General features: G+C 40.9%; 1 protein-coding gene across 13 annotated transcripts in view; it reads left to right on the top strand.

Moving 5' to 3' along the window:
* Window positions 1-24,055, top strand: part of DENND1A (DENN domain containing 1A) — a 538,527-nt gene that overhangs the window by 256,683 nt on the left and 257,789 nt on the right. For 11 of the 13 annotated variants that reach the window (XR_011255499.1, XM_069582473.1, XM_069582475.1 and 8 more), the window contains exons 6-8: window positions 1,530-1,599; window positions 16,595-16,675; window positions 20,765-20,818. Coding sequence is in view for 9 of the 13 variants with exons in the window: in XM_069582473.1 (XP_069438574.1) it covers window positions 1,530-1,599; window positions 16,595-16,675; window positions 20,765-20,818 (205 nt within the window). In the remaining 4 variants the exon portion in view is untranslated. The remainder of the gene's footprint in view (window positions 1-1,529; window positions 1,600-16,594; window positions 16,676-20,764; window positions 20,819-24,055) is intronic. The other 2 variants (XM_069582478.1, XM_069582480.1) reach the window with 1 other exon arrangement.

Consider the following 24,055-nt stretch of genomic DNA (forward strand, 5'->3'; position numbering starts at 1 on the left):
GTAGCATGTGCTAGCTTCAGACAGACATTAATGACAGAGAGCTGTGCGCTTTATCTATCCTCTCTATTCGCTCTCACTTCATTTATTACCCTCAGCAGTACAGCTGGTAATCTATCCAGGGCGCTGATTTCCTTCTGCCCGCTGGGATGGAGTCAGCTCTCCACTCTGTTGGTAATGGACACTATGAGCGCAGCAGGGCAGATGTGAGCATGACGGCAAGCAGTGGATAGGATACTCTTCCCACATGACTGTTTGATGTCGTTTTGGAAAAGTTTTCTATGGAGAACAAAAGCCATTGATGTTTTAAGTGAAAAAACTTCTTGGGAATAGGAATGTGTTTCAGCAATAATTCTGTAGCATTAATACGCCTCTGCTGGTTTTGTTTGTTCCATCAACACTGAGCACTGAGGGTCTGCCCTGGGAAGACAAAGTAAAGAAGGATGTGATTCCTTCCTTATTGTTATGTTTAATCTGTTGGGAAGACAGATGCGCCATTGAGTGCCACATGGTGTGTGGATTGTTATAATGATAGTTTGCATGTGACAGGGCAGTACAGAAAAAGGGGAATTAGGGCTTGAGAGTCGGGGACAGGGCAGCGGTGGGGAACTATTAGGAGAATGAGCAGAAGTCAGCTAGAGGAGATCATGAAGGTCAGAGGGAAAATAGTGCTAAGTGTATGCAGTGCAGACTCGGGCAGTCTTGAGATCGCCTGGACATTCCTCAGAGTATGATTGCAGTGAGAGGAATGTGTATATGGGGGTGCAAAGTGAGGGCAACTGGAAGGATGGTCAAGGACCTAACAGAAGAGCCTTGAATGCTGTCCTAAGAAGTCCTGCAATGATGGGGCACCGCTGCAGGAATTTAATCCAATGGGCTACTTACACTCACATTTTAGACCACTCTGTGAGCCACACAGACGATGGACTAAGGTCAGGACCAGGCTCTCGTCAGAATTAAGGGACATGATGGTCAGGACCTGCTGGAGGGCAGTGGGCGCAGAGAGTCAGAACTCTTGCTGCAATAAGCACAGAGAAGGCTGTATTATAATAGAAAGTCTGATGAATGGTTTCAAGCTCTTGGGGCCTTTGGGACACTTGCACACAGCAACAGTTAAAGTGCTGTGTATGTGTGTCTGTGTGAGTGTATGTGTGGCTATGTGTGTTCAATCATGAGAAACTTGAATAGAAGCTTTCCTGGAAGGGGTGGGTGTGGTAGGAGGAGCCTGGGGGGCTCTTCAGAGATGGTTCCTGATTGCAGAGTCTGCTTTGAATTTCTTCTTTATGAACCTGTTCTAGCTCTGAGGCATGGGAATAATTTATAATGGACATTGAATCCTCTGCCTTACACAGGCAATTTTTTTAAATCTCAGAAATAATTAGCATTTTACCAGTCTGCATTTCTAGCACAGCCTACAACAGGAAGGCTCTTCAGGATGTAAAGAGAAAGTGAAATGTACTGTCTTGAGTTAGCTCCTGATTAGTTTTTGCCCTGTATACTAATAGTTTGTGTGTTTCCTCTTCTTCCCTCAGCTATCTCCCCTGGTTCGAAGTATTTTATAAACTACTTAACATCTTGGCAGATTACACGACAAAAGGACAGGTATTTACCTTCTATTTTACTCTGTTTAATAAGTAAACTTTAACTTTTATGATTATAAAAATAATAGTGCTGTGTATTTCACTAAAATGATTACTGAAAAAGTAACACATTCCCATTATAGAAAGTTTGGGAAATTCAGAAAGCAGTAAGAAGGAAAAGAAAGTCGCTCCTAATATGTCTCCCTACCTTCCCCTCAACCTCAAATAAATATTGCTAGCATTTTGGGATGTTTTCTTCCTTTACTTTTTGAATTAAATACATAATAAATAGGCCTTTAGCACTCAGAGTTAATATTCACCATCTCATATTCCCAAACAGCTCTGAAAGTTCATGATAAGTATTAAATAATAATTTTGCTGAGGCACAAATTTGAATTATTAGGGTTTGTCAATAAAACACTTAACTGGCAAGTGACCTAACCCAGTGTCCCAGTCCCATTTCAGTAGGGCTTTCTTGTGCTTTTACAGTAATTTTTTTAAGGGTACCTCACTGTACTTTTGGAAGAAGTCACACACTGAAGTATCTTCGGTGGGTGTCAAGAGGCAACTGGAACTGTATTTAGACTTTTGAAACCCACAGTTTTAGGTACCATAGTAATGGAAGTGTTTATTCCATGATAATAAAACCATGGTAAATCTTTCCCATGGCTGCATATCATGTATCATATACCTTGGTTTACTGAGACGTTTCTCTGTATTAGGAGTTTTCACTATTTGGGGAGAATATTTCATTATTTTTTTTCACTATTGTATAGCCATTAACATCTTTGAACATAAAAAAATTTTCTTTATTTTGGAGTGTTTCCTTAAAAGGAGAATCTCAGATGGGCCATTTGAAGGTTAGTAGACATAAATATTTTAAAACATTAGCCAAGCTTCTTTCCAGAAGAATTGTACTCCTATATTTTGCCAGTAAAGGGTAAAAGATACCCTTCAGTGGCCAAGTACAGGAATACCTGGGTTACCACAGTCACATCACTGGCTTTTGATGACTTCAAAGAGTACCATAGGTGAGTAATACTGGAGTCAGAAAGGGAAAGCTGTGCCTCATTTTTGTCTCCTTAAAATTCTTGTAACATAGACTCTGAAAAGTCCTACAGTGGAGAAATCTATGTTACCTAGAAATTCACAACGGCCCCATCCCTTTTAATTCCATGACGAATATTAACAGCATTCTGAGATACCAGTGTTTCCTGGAACACATTTTGGGAAATGCTATTTTTGAAGAAAAGGTAGAAATTATGTGAATAATGGATAAATCTTTAAGTTAGATTTACTCAGTGGCAAGTGTATTCCAGAGGCCACAGTAAATGGAAGAAATAACTAATAGAAATGGCTCCCTGGATCACTACACTCATTCTGAAAGGATGCTTTAGGTATCAGGAAATTCTGTCATAAAATAAGTGGTTTACTCTTTGATGAATGAGTTGAGGCCATCTTGGATCTGTTCATTGATTTCCGATTCATGGTTCACTTTTGTCAAACATTTGGTTTTTCATTTAAAACTGAAAGATGTCTAAGATGTCTTTAGTAAATAGAATTGTATAACATGTAGTCTCTTAACAATCTTACAATTAGAACTTAACTCACATTTTTTCCCCACCATATATAAGCTCCAGTCATTTAAAAAAAAACCGACTTAACCAGACTTTTAAAAACATGTCTTAGGGTACAGGAAGTATTAGGTGGGTAACAAACTATGCATAGGGGAGATAGGATTATTACTCTGTAAAACTGGTGTACCAATCCTCTGGGCCTCTGCCCCAGTTAAGGACCCTGCCTCTTGGAATGTTGGAAACTGAGATCAGTGATCTGTTCTAGTGGAGTCTGTTTCCCTTATACGAAAGACTCTGTTTATTGAATTTCTTCTGGTCAAAGAAATTATGACACAGAAGATAGGTAGTCTGCTTGCAACTGGCTTGATTATTTGCAAGGTGTGGGTTATGATTAGAACAGGTAGAAAGAGCTTTAATTAAAAAAAAATAAACAACTCTTTCCCAAATCCAGAAGTCATTAAGAAAGTTGTACAGGGTAGGTAGGCTTCAATTAAGGGCCTGGGGAGTGGCCATGATGACTCAGCATGGAGGACAGAGTCTAAGCTACATCATGAGGGTGTCTGTTTGAGTCACTGATGCACAGTGATTATCAGGCCCTGAATAAGGCAATGATGACATCTCGGCAGAAGGGATAGCAGAGGGTGAGGAGGGCGTCTGATCCAGAGAGAGAGTGAGCAGGCTATTTGAGGGTGTTGGAGGCTAAGCAGTGACGCAGTTATTTATGTGGGACAGTAGTGACAGTGGAGAAGGCGATGGCGCCCACTCCAGCACTCTCGCCTGGAGACTCCCAGGGATGGCGGAGCCTGGGGGGCTTGCAGTCTATGGGGTCGTGAAGAGCTGGACATGACTGAGCTGCTTCACTTTCACTTTTCACTTTTATGCATTGGAGAAGGAAATGGCAACCCAGTCCAGTGTTCTCACCTGGAGAATCCCAGGGATGGGGAAGCCTGGTGGGCTGCCGTCTATGGGGTCACACAGAGTCGGACACGACTGAAACGACTTAGCAGCAGCAGTGGCGACAGTGTCTTGGCTTTATCTGGGCACCAGATGTCAGAACTTCAGTGGGATCTAGACGAGGCACGTGGAAAGACGACAACAGCAATGGCCGAGCACTAGGGTGATGAACCCTGGGATAAGGAGGGCATTTTTGTTGGTGGGAGATCCAGGGTAGGGGGGCAGATATTGGTGGCCTGGCACTGGATGTCAGTATTTGAGCAGAGTAAGAAGGACATCCAGATGGAGAGGGAGGTAGGGACAGTGATAAAAGATTGCTTACATACAAGCAAGTCTATATATTAAGGAAATAAAGGCAACATTTTTCACTTTGGCTAGAATATAGTTAAAATATATAAAGAGAAGAAACTAGAATTATTCCTGTGTTGGATTGAAATGAGAGTCATTGATGTGAACCCCATGGCTTTCGGTATATGTGACAGATATAGAAAATGGAGATGTAACTGTGTACTGTGGGTTGTGTGTGTGAGAGAGATGTCCCCTGGCCCTATCCACTGAAAGGGTCTGGGGTCCACAATACACAAGTAGCAGTGAGCACACCCAAGTACCCAAATCTTGGTTCCTAAATCCATTTTCTGGTCAAAGCTATGGTTTCTCCAATAGTCATGTATGGATGTGAGAGCTGCACCGTAAAGAAAGCTGAGTGCTGAAGAATTGATGCTTTTGAACTGTGGTGTTGGAGAAGACTCTTGAGAGTCCCTTGGACTGCAAGGAGATCAAACCAGTCCATCCTAAAGGTCCTGAATATTCATCGGAAAGACTGGTGCTGAAGCTGCAATACCTTTGCCACCTGACATGAAGAACTGGCTCATTGGGAAAGACCCTGATGCTGGAAAACAGTCCATGGGGTCGCAAAGAGTCAGATACAACTAAGCAACTGAACTGAAATCCATTTTCTGCTGAAAGGAGCAGAGACTCCATGAAGAAATGTCTGATTCTTCTTATACTTGTGAAAAGATGAGTCTGGAATATCTTTTTTGTGCCAAAAGTGAGGAGGTGCTCAAAACATTTTGGGGTGGAGGGGTCAAGATGGATAGGAGGATGTGGAATTCACCTATCCTCACAAGTACATCAAGAATATGTCTGCAAATGGAACTGTTCTCTGTTCTCACAGAGCACCTACTGAACACTAACAGAACTCTTTGGACACCTAAAAACACAAGAAAAATCCCCACACAACCAAATAGGATGAAAGAAAGAAAAGAGGAAATAGCAAGGGAACAGCACCCCTGGCAGGGAGCTAAAGGATGAGGAGGCATTCCTTCACTCAGAGAAACCCCTTCACTCTGGGGAAGTCAGCTGGGACAAAGAAGGAACTTCAGAGGATCAGAGGGGAACCAGCAGCCAGTCTGAGAGGTAGGCCAGAATAAGATCTGTGCAAGCTGCATACCCCAGCCTGAGTTGTGTATCTGCCGGTGTGGAGGGAGTCTGCGTGCTGAAAAATGGGATTTGGAGAGCAGACCTAGGGAAGGGACAACTGTTAGCTTAGATACCAAGACTTAGCTCCACTCAACTTTTTGCAGACTCCAGTGCTGGAAGCCTCAGGCCGAACAACCAGCGAGATAGGAACACAATCCCATCCATTAACAAACAGGCTGCTTAAAGTCGTAGTAAGCTCACAGACACCCCAAAACACACCCCCCCTAATGTAACCCTTCCCACTGGAGCACAGGCACTGGTCCCTTCCACCAGGAAGCTTACACAAGCTCCTGGACCATCCTGACCCACTGGAGGACAGAAACCAGAAGCAAGAGAAACTGTGACCCTACAGCCATCAGAAAGGAGATTGTAAGCACAGTTAAGTTAGACAAATTGAAAAGACGGAAAAAATATTGCAGATGAAGGAGCTAGGGGAAAACCAAGAGGACCAGGTAAATGAAGGGAGGAAATAGACAATCTACCTGAAAAAGAATTCAGAGTAGTATAATAAAGATGATCCAGATCTCAGAATAATCACGGATGAACAACGCAATAACTGAAATGAAAAATACGCTGAAAGAAATCAATAGCAGATAAACTGAGCAGAAGAATGGATAAATGAGCTGGAAGATGGAATGGTGGAAATACTGCTGCAGAGCAGAATGAAGAAAAAAGAATGAAGAGAAATGAGGACAGTCTCAGAGTCCTCTGTGACAACATTAACTGCAACAGCATTTGATTTATAGGGATTCCAGAAGAAGAGAAAGGGTCTGAGAAAATATTTGAAAATTAAGAGTCAAAAACTTCCCTAACATAGGAAAGGAAACAGTCTCTCAAGTCCAGGAAGTGCAGAGAGTCTTATACAGGATAAATCCATGGAGAAACATGCTAGCAAAAATTAAATACAATGAAAATATATTAAAAGCAGAAAATAAAATACAAGGCGATTCCCCATAAGATTTTTTAGCAGAAACTATGCAGGCCAGAAGGGAGTGGAAGGCCATGTTTAAAATAATGAAAGGAAAAACCTACTACCAAGATTTCCCTGGTAGCTCAGCTGGTAAAGAATATACCTGCAATTCAGGAGACCCTGATTTGATTCCTGGGTTTGAAAGATCCTCTGGAGAAGGGATAGGCTACCCACTCCAGCATTCTTAGGCTTCTCTAGTGGCTCAGTCAGTAAAGAATCCACCTGCAATGCGGCCTGGGTTCGATCCCTGAGTTGAGAAGACCTTCTGGAGGAGAGCATAGCAACCCACTCCAGCATCCTTGCTTGGAGGATCCCCATGGACAAAGGAGCCTGGCAGACTGCAGTCCATGGAGTCGCAGAAAGTCAGACATGACTGAGTGACTAAACACACAGCCAGATTACTCTACCCAGTAAGGGTCTTATTCAGATTTGACGGAGAAATGAAAAACTGTATAGAAAAGCAAAAGCTAAGAGAATTCAGCACACCAAACCAGCTTTACAATTCGTGCTAAAGGAACTTCTTTCAGAGGGAAGTATAAGAGAGAAAAACAAAACAAAACTGACAAAACACAACCCAAGACAATTAAGAAAATGGCAGTAGGAACATATGTATAGATAATTACCTTAAATGTAAATGTTTTAAATGCTGCAGCCAGAAGACATAGTCTGGCTGAATGGATAAAAGGACATGAACTATATATATGCAGTCTACAAGAGACCTACTTCAGATCTAGGGACACATGTAGAGTGAAAGTGGGGGATGGAAAAAGATACCGTATGCAAATGGAAGTCAAAGCTGGAGTAGCAATACCCATATCAAACAAAGTTAAGTCAAAGTGAAAGTGAAGTCACTCAGTCGTGTCCAACTCTTTGCGACCCAGTGGACTGTAGCCCACCAGGCTCCTCCGTCCGTGGGATTCTCCAGGCAAGAATACTGGAATGGGTTGCCATTTCCTTCTCCAGGGGATCTTCCCAACCCAGGGATCGAACCCAGGTCTCCTGTATTGCAGGCAGACACTTTAACGTCTGAGCCATATCAGACAAAATAGAGTTTAAAATAAAGACTCTTACAAGAGATAAGGAAGGACATTACATAATGATCAAGGAATCAATCCAAAAAGAAGATATAACCATTTTAAATATTTGCGCACCCAACATACTGCTGCTGCTGCTGCTACTGCTAAGTCGCTTCAGTTGTGTCCGACTCTGTGCGACCCCACAGATGGCAGCCCACCAGGCTTCCCCCGTCCCTGGGATTCTCCAGGCAAGAACACTGGAGTGGGTTGCCATTTCCTTCTTCAATGCGTGAAAGTGAAAAGTGAAAGTGAAGTCGCTCAGTCGTGTCCGACTCTTAGCGACCCCATGGACTGCAGCCCACCAGGCTCCTCTGTCCGTGGGATTTTCCAGGCAAGAGTACTGGAGTGGGGTGCCATTGCCTTCTCCGGCACCCAACATAGGAACACCTCAATACATAAGACAAACACTCACAGACGTAAAAGGGGAAATTGACTGTAACAATAACTGTGGTGGACTTTAACACCTTACCTACAGCAGTGGACAAATCATCCAGACAGAAAATTAATAAGGAAGCAGAAGCTTTTAATGATACATTAGGCCAGATAAACTTAATTGATATTTATAGACATTCCGTCCAAAAGCTGCAGAATATAGTTTCTTCTCAAGTGCGCACAGGACATTCTCCAGGATAGATAACATCTTAGGTCACAAACTAAGCCTTGGAAAAAAATTTTTTAAATTTATTTTATTATAATTCCTCAATAAATTTAAGAAAATCAAAATCATATCAAGCATGACCACAACCCTGTGAGATTAGCAATTAGGTTTAGGGCTTCCCTTGTGGCTCAGCTGTTAAAGAATCGGCCTGCAATATGGGAGACTTGGGTTCGATCCCTGAGTTGGGAAGATCTCCTGGAGAAGGGAACGGCTACCCACTCCAGTATCCTGACCTGGAGAATTCCATGGACTGTATAGTCCATGGGGTCGGAAAGTCAGACACGACTGAGGACTGTCACACTTGCATAGGAAAAAAAAAGCTGTGAAAAACACAAACACATGGAGGCTAAACAATATGCTACTAAATAACCAACGGATCACTGAAGAAATCAGAGAGGAAATTTTTTAAGACTTAGAAACAAATGGTAATGAAAACACCACCCAAAACCTATGGGACGCAGCAAAAGAGGGAAGTGTATAGTAGCACAGTTCCACCAAAACAAAAAAACAAGAAAAGTCTTGAACAACCTCAGGTTACACCTAAAGCAGCTGGAGAAAGAACAACAAAAAGCCCTCAAAGTTAATAGAAGGGAAGAAATCATAAAGATCAGAGCAGAAATAAATGAAATGGAAAAGAAGAAAACGATAGCAACAATCAGTGAAACTAAACACTATTTCTTTGAGAAGATAAATAAAAATAATAAACCTTTAGCCAGACTCATCAAGAATAAAAGGCAAAGGACTCAAATCAGTAAAACTAGAAATGAAAAAGAAATTACAGTTGAACTGCAGAAATACAAAGGATCATAAGAGACTACTACAAGCAACTATATGCCAATAAAATGGACTACCTGGAAGAAAGGGACAAACTTTCCAAGACTAAATCAGGAAGAAATAGAAAATATGAATAGTCTAATCATTAAAGTAATGAAATTGAAACTGTGTTTAAAAATCTTCCAACAAACAGAAGTCCAGGACCTCATGGCTCCACAGGTAAATCCTATCAAACGTTTAGAGAAGAGCCAGTAACTTCTCTAACTCTTCCAGAAAATTACAGAAGGAGGGACACTCCCAAACTTACTCTACAAGGCCACCATCAATCACCCTGATACCAAAACCAGACAAAAAAAGAAAATTATAGACCAATATCACCAAGAAACATAGATGCAAAAATCCTCCACAAAATATTAGCAAACCACTAATGCATCATGATCAAGTATAATTTATCCCAGAAATGCAAGAATTATTCAGTACATGCAAATCAGTTAAGTGATATACCATAGTAACAGACTGAAAATAAAAACCATATGACCATCTCAATAGATGCAGAAAAAGCTTTTTATAAAATTCAACACACATTTATGATAAAAACTCTCCAGAAAGAGAGCATAAATGGAACCTACCTTAAAGGCCATATAAGATAAACCCACAGCAACCATCATTCTCAGTGGGGAAAAGCTGAAAGCATTTCTTCTTAAGATCAGGAACAAGACAAGGATATCCACTCTCATCACTCTTATTCAACACAGTTTTGGAAGTCCTACCATGGCAATCAGAGAAGAAAAAGTAATCTTAAAAAGGAACCCAACTGGAAAAGAAGTAGTAAAACTGTCACTGTTTGCAGATGACATAATACTATACATAGAGCATCCTAAAGATGCCACCAGAAAACTGCTGCTGCTGCTAAGTCACTTCAGTCATGTCTGACTCTGTGTGACTCTGTGCAGCCCACCAGGCTTCCCCGTCCCTGGGATTCTCCAGGCAAGAACACTGGAGTGGGTTGCCATTTCCTTCTCCAATGCAGGAAAGTGAAGTGAAAGTGAAGTCACTCAGTTGTGTCCAACTCTTAGCGACCCCATGGACTGCAGCCTACTAGGCTCCTCCGTCCATGGGATTTTCCAGGCAAGAGTACTGGAGTGGGTTGCCAGAGCTAATCAATTAATTTGGTACAGTTGCAGGATACAAAATTAATACACAGAAATCTCTTGCATTCCCATACACTGACAAGATCAGAAAGAGAAATTAAGGTGACAATCCCATTTACCATTGCAACAAAAAGAATAAAACACCTAGGAATAAACCTACCTAAGGAGGCAAAAGACTGTACTTAGAAAACTTAAGACACTGATGAAAGAAATCAAAGATGACACAAATGAAGAGATATACCATGTTCTTAGATTGGAAGACTCAATATTATGAAAAAGACTCTTCTACCCAAAGCAATCTATAGATTCAGTGCAATCCCTATCAAATGACCAGTGACATTTTCCACAGAATAAGAACAAAATTTTTTACAATTTGGAAACAAAAGAGACCCCAAATAGCCAAAACAATCTTGAGAAAGAAAAATGGAGCTGGAGGAATCAGGCTCCCTGACTTCAGACCTTACTACAAAGCTACAGTAATCAAGGCAGCATGATACTGGAACAAAAGCAGAATTGTAGATCAATGGAGCAGGATAGAAAGCTCTGAGGTAAACCCACACTCCTGTGGTCACCTAGTCTGTGACATCGGGGCAAGAATATACAGGGGGTAAAAGACAGTCTTTCGAATAAGTGGTGCTGGGAAAACTGGACAGCTGCGTGTTAAAGAATGTGTTAGAACACTGCCTAACACCATACACAAAAATAAACTCAAAATGGATTAAAGACCTAAATATAATGCTGGACACTCTTAGAGAAGAACATAGGCAGGACACTCTTCGGCACTCTGACATAAATCACAGCAAGATCTTTTTTTGACCCACCTCCTGCTGCTGCTTCTGCTGCTGCTAAGTCGCTTCAGTCGTATCCGACTCTGTGCGACTCCATAGACAGCAGCCCAGCAGGCTCCCCCGTCCCTGGGATTCTCCAGGCAAGAACACTGGAGTGGGTTGCCATTTCCTTCTCCAATGTATAAAAGTGAAAGTGAAGTCACTCAGTCGTGTCTGACTCTTCGCGACCGCATGGACTGCAGCCTACCAGGCTCCTCTGTCTATGGGATTTTCCAGGCAACCTCCTAGAATAATGTAAATGAAAATAAAAATAAACAAATGGGACCTAATTAAACTTAAAAGCTTTTGCACAGCAAAGGAAATCATAAACAAGATGAAAAGACCACCCTCAGAATGGGGGGAAATATTTGCAAATAAAGTAGCTGATAAGGGATTTATCTTCAAAATATACAAACAGTTTATGCAGCTAAGTATTAAAAAACCAAACAACCCAATAGGACAAAAATAGGCTGAAGACCTAAATAGACATTTCTCCAAAGAAGACATTAAGATGGCCAGCAAACACATGAGAAGATGCTCAGCATCACTAATTATTCGAGAAACAAATGTCAATCAAATCAAATGAATGCCAGTGAGGTATCACCTCATACTGGTCAGAATAGCCATCATCTGAAAATCTACAGGGATTTCCCTGGTGGTCCAGTGGCTAAGACTCCTTGTTCCCAGTGCAGGGAACCTGGGTTTGATCCCTAGTCAGGGTACTAGATCCTGCTTGCTACAACTAAGACCCAGTACAGCTGAATAAATGAAATATTTTTTTTAAAAAATCTACAAGCAATAGATGCTGGAGAGATTGTGGAGAAAAGGAAATTCTCCTGCACTGTTGTTGGGAATGTGAGTTGGTATAGCCACATGGAGAGCAGTTTGTGCACAGTCGCATTCAATTCTTTGCGGCCCCATGGACTGTGGCGGTGCTTCTGTCTATGGAATTTTCCAGGCAAGATTACTGGAGCGGGTTGCCATTTCCTGCTCCAGGGGATAGTCCTGAGCCAGAGATTGAACCCATGTCTCTTGCAGCTTCTGCATTGGCAGGTGGATTCTTTACCACTAGTGCCATGTGGGAAACCCATGGAGAACAGTATGGAGTTTCATTAAAATACTAAAAATAGAACTACCATATGACCCAGCAATTCCATTCTTGGGCATATACCCAGAGGAAGCTATACTTGAAAAAGATACATGCACCCCAATGTTCATTGCAGCACGATTTAAAATAGCCAAGACATCGAAACAACCCAAATGTCCATCAGCAGAGGTATAGATGAAGATGTCATTCATGTATACAGTGGAATATTGCTCAGCCACAAAAAGGAGCAAAATTGTGTCATTTGCAGAGACATGAATGGATCTAGAGACTTATTTCATACAGAGTGAAATAAGTCAGAAAGAAAAACAAATATGTAATTCGCTTATATGTGAAATCTAGAAAAATGGTACAGATGCACTTATTTGTAAAGCAGAAATAGAGACACAGTTGTAGAGAACGAACATATGGATACCAATGCAGGGAAGAGAGGGTGAGATGAATTGGGTGATTGGGATTGATAAACATATACTACTATGCAAAAGGTAGATAACTAATGAGAACCTACTATAGAGCATAGGAAACTATACTCAGTGCTCTGTGTGATGACCTAAATGGGAGGGAAAATAAAAAAATTGGGGATATATGTGTATATATATAACAAATTCATTTGCTAACTAACCCAACATTGTAAAGCAACTATAATCCAATAAAAATTAATTTAAACATACAAATAAAAAGCTTTGTAGACTATTGCCCAAAAGTAAATAAATAAAGCTGAGCCAGAAGAATAATTAGTTAAAGACATACAGTGAAATTGCAGTTCAAAATTTGCTAATCACGTGGGTCATAGAGATCTCACTGAATAAAGTTCTTTTTTTCTTTCCCTTGCTTTGTGGAAATTATTTCTCTTCTCTACTCTACAGTCCTGCTTCCTTATTTAATTGTTCATGATGTTAGAGTCACTACTTTGTTTCAGGCAGTAATAAAGCAAAAAATTATAAGAAATTAAAATCTTAAAAAATTATGTAAAAATGCCAGAAAGACACAAAAGTGAGTTTGAAGGAGCAAAGGATTTCCACTGGTCATATCTGGGACAATTTGAGCATCAGAACAAATAATGACGTCAAAGGATTATAACCCATTGAATAAAACAGGAGACCATGTGTGCATACTAATATAAATAAGTAAATAGATAAAAGCAAAATGTGTTATTTACACAAAGTTCAGTTCAGTCGCTCAGTTGTGTCCGACTCTTTGTGACCCCATGAACCGCAGCACACCAGGCCTCCCTATCCATCACCAACTCCCGGAGTTTACGCAAACTCATGTCCATTGAGTTGGTGATGCCATTCAGCCATCTCATCCTCTGTTGTCCCCTCCTCTTCCTGCCCCAATCCTTCCTAGCATCAGGGTCTTTTCCAATGAGTCAACTCTTCGCATGAGGTGGCCAAAGTATTGGAGTTTTAGCTTCAACATCAGTCCTTCCAATGAACACCCAGGACTGATCTCCTTTAGAATGGACTGGTTGGATCTCCTTGCAGTCCAAGGGACTCTCAAGAGTCTTCTCCAACACCACAGTTCAAAGCATTAATTCTTCGGTGCTCAGCTTTCTTCACAGTCCAACTCTCACATCCATACATGACCACTGGAAAAACCGTAGCCTTGACTAGATGGACCTTTGTTGGCAAAGAAATCTCTCTGCTTTTTAATATGCTATCTAGGTTGGTCATAACTTTCCTTCCAAGGAGTAAGCATCTTTTAATTTCATGGCTGCAATCACCATCTGCAGTGATTTTGGAGCCTCAAAAAATAAAGTCTGACACTGTTTCCACTTTTTTCCCATTTCTTTGCCATAAAGTGATGGGACCAGATGCCATAATCTTCATTTTCTGAATGTTGAGCTTTAAGCTAACTTTTTCACTCTCCTTTTTCACTTTCATGATGGTGTGATCGCTCACCTAAAGCCAGACATCCTAGAATGTGAAGTCAAGTGGGCCTTAGAAAGCATCACTATGAACAAAGCTAGTGGAGGTGATGGAATTCCAGTTGAGCTATTTCAAATCCTAAAAGATGATGCTGTGAAAGTGCTGCACTCAATAGACCAGCAAATTTGAAAAACTCAGCAGTGGCCACAGGACTGGAAAAGGTCTGTTTTCATTCCAATCCCAAAGAAAGGCAATGCCAAAGAATGCTCTAACTACCGCCCAATTGCACTCATCTCTGCTGCTGCTGCTGCTACTGTTGCTAAGTCACTTCAGTCGTGTCCGACTCTGTGCGACCCCATAGACGGCAGCCCACCAGGCTCCACCGTCCCTGGGATTCTCCAGGCAAGAACACTGGAGTGGGTTGCCATTTCCTTCTCCAGTCCATGAAAATGAAAAGTGAAAGTGAAGTCGCTCAGTCGTGCCCGACTCTTAGCAACCCCATGGACTGCACACGCTAGTAAAGTAACACTCAAGATTCTCCAAGCCAGGCTTCAGCAATATGTGAACCGTGAAAGATGTTCAAGCTGGTTTTAGAAAAGACAGAGGAACCAGAGATCAAATTGCCAACATCCACTGGATCATCGAAAAAGCAAGAGAGTTCCAGAAAAATATCAATTTCTGCTTTATTGACTATGCCAAAGCCTTTGACTATGTGGATCACAACAAACTGGAAAATTCTGAGAGATAGGAATACCAGACCACCTGACCTGTCTCTTGAGAAACCTGTATGCAGGTCAGGAAGCAACAGTTAGAACTGGGCATGGAACAACAGACTGGTTCCAAATAGGAAAAGGAGTACGTCAAGGCTGTATATTATCACCCTGCTTATTTAACTTCTATGCAGAGTACATCATGAGAAACGCTGGACTGGAAGAAGCACAAGCTGGAATCAAGATTGCTGAGAGAAATATCAATAACCTCAGATATGCAGGTGACACCACCCTTATGGCAGAAAGTGAAGAGGAACTAAAAAGCCTATTGATTTACAAAAAATATTGCTTCAGAAAATGCTTACTCAACACAGAGGGAGAATGATTGATCTTACAGTAGAGACATTAGATGAATTAATCAAATGATTAAAGTGAGCGTCAGCAGAAATGGGATGAATTGAAATCTGAATCAGTAGAAAGCATCAAACAAGCGAGCATTATTCTACAAAGTGATTGGTTTCACTGTCAAGTTCTTACAAATGTAGGAACTGTTCCTGACTGATAGAAACTACAGTCATAGCAACTGAAGGCAGCACTTGTTCCTGAACTGGATTATTTTGCTATCAAGGACATTATTGGCACAACTGGAAATGTTTAGTAGGATCTGAGGATTAGATGATGATGTTTCAGTGTCAATTTCCTGATTGTGGTTATGTAGGAGAATATCCTTGGTGTTTATGAATGACAGGGCATAATACTGGTAATCCACCCTCAAATGGAAAATGAAGGTTTGTTTTTTTTTTTCTTTGTAATGTCCTAAAATTCTTCTGCAAGTTTAAGATTGTTTCAGAGCAAAATTAAACTTGTGTGCCTGCACATGTTCATTTCTACCCTCTGAGAAATTTGAGTAATTTATGAATTCAGATTGAAAACATGATTTAAATCTGGACTTATCCTCTTTTTTCCTCTCCTTTAAATTCACTAACAAAGACAGCTGTGAACAGCAGAGAGGGCTCTGGGTTTGAACACAGAAAACCTGTGGTTAGCTTCTGGCTGTGCAGTTCCCAGCTGGCGATTTGAGTCAAGTTGCTTTACCCTTCGGAGCCTTAGTTTTCAGTCTGTAAAGTGAGGTAGTTGTGAGGCTGAAAACAGCTACCAAATGGGTACAAATGTAAGCTTATTACTATTTTATCAGCACAGAGAATTCCACAGGGTGGGAGAAATAGCTTTTGGATGATTCTGTAAGCAATGTTCTTTTGAGCATTTTAAAGGTGAATCTGTTTTCAATTGAATAATTTGTACTGCTTTATGTTTCATCCTGTGGCTCGATTTCACTAATTAAAATGCACAGCCACCATCCTCTATTGCATGCTGTTGTAGTAGTTCATTTTTAACTTTCCATAATTGGAGGCTGCTGTGTGTATCTGGTGAACACTCAATAAAATTAATTGAGGGTAATGATGATAAAGACAAGATCTATAGTGTCATCGTTATTTCTCCCTACCACCCCCGCCCTGTAAGCTAGGATTGTTTGCATTTAAAAGTTGTTGCTATGGAGTTGAGAGGATAGATTTGCTGAGAGCTTATGGTATATGATCCATAAAAGGCGGTCATGGTAGGTGTCTCACTGAGTAGAAAATGTCAAACTTGGTGTGGGAGGATCTATTTGGTTCTTTTATTGAGCCATAAGCACTGTCTTTTGTCCAACTCTACTTGAATATCAAACCTATTTCTGTTGTGGGGCTAGCACCTCCCCAGCCCCCTCAGTCATGAGGGCCCATAGTTCACTGTGTGCCCAGACCTCCCTGCAGGTCTCTGACTAAGGGCTCAGTCTTGCCTTTGTTACTTAAGCCTTTTATTTCTTTCAGGAAAGTCAGTGGAATGAGCTTCTTGAAACTCTGTACAAACTTCCTATCCCTGACCCAGGAGTGTCTGTTCATCTCAGTGTGGTAAGTGGGGGCAGAATATTAGCAATCACTGAGAAACCATTCCATTATTAACAATAAGAAAGAGCCAAATGTGATTTTATCTTTGTCATATGTGCCTTCCCCACCCCCAAGTACTTAGAGATCTCAAGACAGGCCAGGGAGTTGTATTTCTTTCTTTCTCTAGGATTTCATGAGCGAGGGCTCCCACATGCCCCCATGCTCTTCTCTTCCTGGCTGTCATTCCATCACTAGCATCTCCTGGATGGCAGGTGCTGGCCTTGGAGTTGGACAGCCGACCCTTGCCTCCTCAACCCCTGTCCTGGGTCTCCCTGCCTCACGCTTCGCCTCCTCCACCCCGTGACCCCGCACAACACTGCTGTGTCTATGCCTTTGCTGAAGCCCATTCTGCTTCCCCAAACCTTCAATACCACCTTTCCTCTGTTTACCAGGGTAACCCATACTCATCCTTCAGAACTCAACTCAAATTTTTATTCCAGCGAAATCCTCCCCTCACACCCCCGAAGGCTTAGGTAAGGTTTTCTTTTTTGTCCCAAGCATCTTGTACACTTTGCAGTACTTAGTCACAACACTTTGGAACAACCTGTTTTCCTGTCTCCCCCACTGGACTGAACACCCTCTCTTGAGGATGGGAATGGAGACTGCCTAGCACAGTTCCTGGCCAGATTGTTTCCTTGAACTCTCTTACATACATGCTATGTGGTCTGGGTAGAAAAGCCTCTGAATTATAAATTGGGAGATTTAAATACCCAAGTCATAGTTTTGCCAATGGCCTGAGTGATCTTAATCAAAACCTTGAACGTCATGGGCCTCAATTTCCTCATCTGTCAGATAAGCCGTTGGATAAGAAGGTTTTGGGGTTTTGTTTTTTTTTTGTTTTTTTTTTCATATTTTAGTTACTGCAGTTCTCTGGGTCAAACTCTGGTCACGACCTTCTTCAGAATTCTCAGATGGACACTCTTTGGCCAGCTATTGATTATCCAGGGGCTGTTTTCCCCAGTGTTGTAGGGTCTGAATGTTTAAAAAGTTTTGTCTTTCAGCTTAACTAGAAGCAGGTACAGTGTTGACAGTCAATGGTAATTATCTCAGTATTTGCCCTCTTAAAGAAAATGAACATGGAAAGGTTTTTTATGATGATCACATTGAAAGCAGTATTACTGCCAATAACTAATAATACATCTACTATATACCAAGTTCCTAATTTATTCCAAGTATATATCTCTAATGTTTAAAACAACTCTAAAAATAGATATTGGCTTTCTTATTTCATAATTAAGACTTAGAGAGGAAAAGATACTTGCCCATCCAAGGTCGTATGGTTAATCAGTGAGATTGGGGCTGTTAAACCCAAGCCTATGTTTTTTTCCACTAGGCCATGAATGTTGAAAGAAAGGAAGGAAGGAAGGAACTGGTAGAGGCTTTTGCTCATTGCAATGGAGCAGAGGAGGGAAAGAAGCTTTTTCCAAGAAATATTGTGTAAGGAAGAATGTCTGAAAAAGATGAAGAAATGAGCTTTAAACCTGCCCCACTCCTTGCTGCAGAGCTAAGCAACCTTGCCTTTGTCTCTGTCCCTTTTCCTAAGCAGCTTGATCTCACTGCTTCAGTCTGTAATGACATCCGACAGGTAGCTGGGGAGTAGCCGGGCTGGGTCACCAGCTGCTGGGGAGGAAGGGCCTCTCCTTCCCCTGAGTGGCTGCCAGGCCTCAAGGACAAGCCATTGCCGGGGCAGGAAGAACTGTTGGAAGGTGCAGCTGTTTCATGCCAGTGGTTTCTAGGAATGTTTCTGACCTCCTCTGGTCCCAGCATTTCATGGGCGATGGAGCAAGACAGAATCTCAAAGGACAGCCTGGGGACTGCTTGGTTTGGGGATTGCATAGGCTCACTACTTACAATCTGTTGCATTTGTAAAGGCAGATATTTTCTTTTTTTCCTGTTCACAAGGAATTCCTCTCTGTGTGTTTCATGTCTGAAGAGTTAGTCTCATCTAGATTATAAAGCCTGAAAAGATGATAAAATGACAGTCTTGGACTTTTTAGTCACAAGAGAGTGTTTCTGTGTGTCTGCTGTAGGTGATTGAGAAAAATTGGAATATAAACTAACAATTGAGAATGGTGATAATTTTCTATTAAAATACCATTGATGGAATGCTAGACACTTCACATATAAAACATTTATTCTTCAGAACAGTTGTTCTGAACAGTTCCCATTTACAGGTTAAGAAAAAATAGCTTCTGAGCTATTAAGTGGAATTGCCTACGATCACATAACTATTAAGTGGCTGACTCTGCAGTTCCAGTCCTTTCTCCCTCACTGTGCTAATCCTTATTCAGTGACTTCATCACCATGTGGACTGCCGTTACTGAACATTTCCTGGGACTGCCTTCTAGCCATTTGGTATAAAATTTGGTATCTTATGGCATCGAATTTAACCTTGTATTTTCCTTTCACTATTTTAATCTTTGTTCTTGAGTTGACTTAATTAGTTTCCCATAACGAATATGCTACATGATCTCTGCTGCAATGCTTTTATTATTATTATTTTTAATTGAAGGATAATTTCTGTATTGTGTTGGTTTTTACCAAATATCAACATGGATCAGACATAGGTTTACCTCTGTCCCCTCTGTTGTAATCCTTAATGTATAATGTTTTGGCACAGAGACACGGATTTTGGAATAATGCTCTACAAAGGGTGTTTTCTTAAGTTATCTTTTAATATTTGTTGCGTTTTCCTTTTTAGTTTATTTAATTCAAATAGCTTTAGCTATAATTTGCTCATAAAAAGCACAGGTGTAACAGTCTGTTATCATGGAAAGAACATAGCTCTGGTTATGCAAACCTGGTTTCAGTCCTAGTTCTGTCACCAACTAGCTGTATGACCTTAAGTCACTTTACTTCTCTAAGCCTTAATTTACCCATTTGTAATATGGAGATAATTTCTTAAAATTTCCTGTGGAAATTAGAGATACTGTTTATAAAGTATCTGGTGGTACTTTATACTTGGAAGGTAAAGGCTTCCATATAGCAGATGTTCGTAAATATCTGCCGAATATTAGAAAAATAGCTTATAATGTTATTGTTGGCCTTTTTGTTATTGGAAGCCTTTCATTTTAGGAAGCCTGTGCAACTCATTTTTCCAGAGACTTACTTATTTTGTAGTTATCCAAGAATGGGGGGTGGGAACTTCCTGAAATGTCACTTGGGGGTCTAGGTTTGAACTTAGGCCATGGCTAAGCTGACATTCTCTGTATGTGACCTTTCCTGGCCTTTGCACAATCCCTTCTTTAATTGGCCAGCACCAAGCTCTTTCCATTCCTGCTTGCCATTGTTCTCTGAGTCTTTAGTGGCACAGAGGAGGTGTCATCAGTTCATCCTATTTTCATTTAACTCAGAGACACACGCTTGTTACATGCATGGAGACGTCTCCTTAAAAGTTCTCTGAACAGGTCAGGGTTTCAACTCCACTGATTCAGCTCCCTTCACTGGAATTTGCACTGAAGTCAGGAGGCTTACTTGGAGAGCACGCATAGTTGAGAGGCATTCTCTACTGTTAGCCATCTGCAGTGTCTCACTGCAACAGTCCCTCTGCTGGAGCTGTCCTTAACAGCCCTTGGGCCTTTGGGACAGATTTGGCCCACAGTTTATAGATGAGTATAATCTCAGATGCTGAAATTAAATTGCAGGTTTGGTTGGTAAAGACCATTCATGAGTAAACCTGGTGATATTTGGTCCCTGGAGTCCACATGCCTCAGTGAACAATAAATTATGAAGTCTGCAGCTTTCATGTGTTCAGTAGCCTGAAAATGTCATATGAGAAATTAGCCTTTAACTTCTTTGAACTGTTCTTTTGTATTTCCCAAAGATGTTCCTCTCTCATGGAAAAGAACTCCATCTACCAAACGATGATTTAATGTATCTGGCTTAAATCCAATATTATCCAAAGAAAATATTCCTTAGACTATTCTCTATGAGTGAAATGCTTGTTTCTGTAGTTGAATGAGGAATTATCTTCATATCATTTACCTGATTTCTGAATATTGTGCTTGTTGCATACTTTTGCAGGAATAAATATCTTTTATCTTTCTTTTCCAGCATTCTTATTTTACTGTGCCTGATACCAGAGAACTTCCCAGCATCCCTGAGAATGTAAGTACTTGGGCAGATGTGAATTAAATTTTTATTCTTCACTTTTTACTTATTTTGAAAGAAAATAAAGGGGTATATTTTCCTACTATAAAAATAATACATTATAAAAGCAAAACCATATAGAGAATATTTGAAAAATATAGAAGTATAAAGACAAGAAATAATCATTATTCATGCTTTGCAAAGTACTCACCTATTAACATATTGGTGTCTCATTGTAGTCTTTTTAGAATGTATTATTTACATAGTTAGAATTACTTCTTATGTAAGCATTTTGCCATTTCATTCATAATTATTTTTTTTGACTGCATAATATTCAGTTTGTTGTGTTGTTTACTTAGCTATTTCCTTCCTGTTGTGAACTGAGTTGGTTTTACTTTTTCCTGTAAATAAAATGCTATTATATAAAGAACTTCTCGTATGAAGATTTCTTAATTAGAGTCAGTTCAGTTCAGTCTCTCAGTCGTGTCTGACTCCTTGCAACCCCATGAATTGCAGCACGCCAGGTCTCCCTGTCCATCACCAACTCCCGGAGTTCACCCAAACTCATGTGCATTGAGTCGGTGATGCCATCCAGCCATCTCATCCTCGGTCGTCCCCTTCTCCTCCTGCCCCCAATCCCTTCCAGTATCAGAGTCTTTTCCAATGAGTCAACTCTTCGCATGAGGTGGCCAAAGTACTGGAGTTTCAGCTTCACCATCATTCCTTCCAAAGAACACCCAGGACTGATCTCCTTTAGAATGAACTGGTTGGATCTCCTTGCAGTCCAAGGGACTCTCAAGAGTCTTCTCCAACACCGCAGTTCAAAAGCATCAATTCTTCAGCGCTCAGCTTTCTTCACAACTTTCACATCTATACATGACCACTGAAAAAACCAGAGCCTTGACTAGACAGATCTTTGTTGGCAAAGTAATATCTCTGCTTTTGAATATGCTGTCTAGGTTGGTCATAACTTTTCTTCCAGAGAGTAAGCGTCTTTTAATTTCATGGCTGCAGTCACCATCTGCAGTGAGTTTGGAGCCCCCAAAAATAAAGTCTGACACTGTTTCCACTGTTTCCCCATCTATTTCCCGTGAAATGATGGGACGAGATGCCATGATCTTTGTTTCCTGAATGTTGAGCTTTAAGCCAACTTTTTCACTCTCCTCTTTCACTTTCATCAAGAGGCTTTTTAGTTCCTCTTCACTTTCTGCCATAAGGGTGGTTTCATCTGCATATCTGAGGTTATTGATATTTCTCCTGGCAATCTTGATTCCAGCTTATGTTCTTCCAGCCAAGTGTTTCTCATGATGTACTCTGCATAGAAGTTAAATAAGCAGGGTGACAATATACAGCCTTGACGTACTCCTTTTCCTATTTGGAACCAGTCTGTTGTTCCATGTCCAGTTCTAACTGTTGCTTCCTGACCTGCATACAGATTTCTCAAGAGACAGGTCAGATGGTCTGGTATTCCTATCTCTCAGAATTTTCCACAGTTTATTGTGATCCACACAGTCAAAGGCCTTGGCATAGTCAATAAAGCAGAAATATATGTTTTTCTGGAACTCTCTTGCTTTTTCCATGATCCAGCAGATGTTGGCAATTTGATCTCCGGTTCCTCTGCCTTTTCTAAAACCAGCTTGAACATCTGAAAGTTCACGGTTTATGTACTGCTGAAGCCTGGCTTGGAGAATTTTGAGCATTACTTTACTAGTGTGTGAGATGAGTGCAATTGTGCAGTAGTTTGAGCATTCTTTTGCATTGCCTTTCTTTGGGATTGAAAACGGACCTTTTCCAGTCCTGTGGCCACTGCTGAGTTTTCCAAATTTGCTGGGATATTGAGTGCAGCACTTTGACAGCATCATCTTTCAGGATTTGAAATAGCTCCACTGGAATACCATCACCTCCACTAGCTTTGTTCGTAGTGATGCTTTCTAAGGCCCACTTGACTTCACATTCCAGGATGTCTGGCTCTAGGTGAGTGATCACACCATCGTGATTATCTTGGTCATGAAGATCTTTTTTTTATTAGGGTAGATATACTCAAGTAAAATTGTGCTCCTACTACATTTTTTAATTCACTTAAGAAAGTAAAGGATTTGTGGATAAAAGTGTAAGGACCCCCACCCCTGTCCCTTAAAAACTTAGCAGTGAAGTTGAGTCTGAGACAGCAGAGGGTAATATTTGCCCCCTGAAGAAGCTGAATCACTTGCTAGTCTAAAGACATATTTCAAAATATTTTACTTGAACTGTGCATAGTACTACGTAGAGTTAAATACAGAATCACCACCACTAAGGCACTCAATTACTTTTTAAAGTTGTGGCAAAATACACATAACATAAAATTTACTGTTTTAACCCTCTTTTAAATATATAATTTCATTGGTGAACACGTTTACATTATTGTGCAAGTGTCACCAACATCCATCTCCAGAATTTTTTCATCTTTCCTAGCTGAAACCAACTCTTTAAACAACTCATTTCCCTTCTCTTCCCATCACCTGGCAACCACTATTCTGACTGTATAAATTTGACTACTCTAGGCACCTCATTTCGGAGAAGGCAATGGCAACCCACTCCAGTACTCTTGCCTGGAAAATCCCATGGACGAATGAGCCTGGTAGGCTGCAGTCCACGGGGTCGCTAAGAGTTGGGCACGATTGAGCGACTTCACTTTCACTTTTCACTTTCATGCATTGGAGAAGGAAATGGCAACCCACTCCAGTGTTCTTTCCTGGAGAATCCCAGGGATGGCAGAGCCTGATGGGCTGCCGTCTATGGGGTCGCACAGAGTCGGACACAACTGAAGCGACTTAGCAGCAGCAGCAGCAGCAGGCACCTCATTTAAGGAGAATCATATCATATTTGTCCTTTTGTGTTTGGTTTATTTCACTTAGCATAATGCATATGTGGCTCATTCATGCTGTAGCATGTCAGAATTTCCTTCTTTTTTAAGGCTGAATAATATTTCAAGAAGAGGTAGAATTGGAATTCAAACATTAATCTTTTTGGTACTAGAAAATGAAATCTCATATACTTTGCTACCCTTTGAGCCCATAATTTAACCTTTATCTCCCTCAAAATTCCATTGAAATGACAAAAGAACTATAAAATTATGGAGAAAAATGTCCACTTAATGGTAGAAGGAGCCACCATGAACTAGGAAATTTGAGGAATTCCTGCAATTTAAAGATGATTATTGAGCAGTCAATAAGGTCTAGACAGTGAAGAAACCCCCTTAAAACGGGAAAAGTCCTA

Source organism: Ovis canadensis, chromosome 3, assembly GCF_042477335.2.
Source record: "Ovis canadensis isolate MfBH-ARS-UI-01 breed Bighorn chromosome 3, ARS-UI_OviCan_v2, whole genome shotgun sequence".
In the NCBI taxonomy this organism is placed as follows: Eukaryota; Metazoa; Chordata; class Mammalia; order Artiodactyla; family Bovidae; genus Ovis; species Ovis canadensis.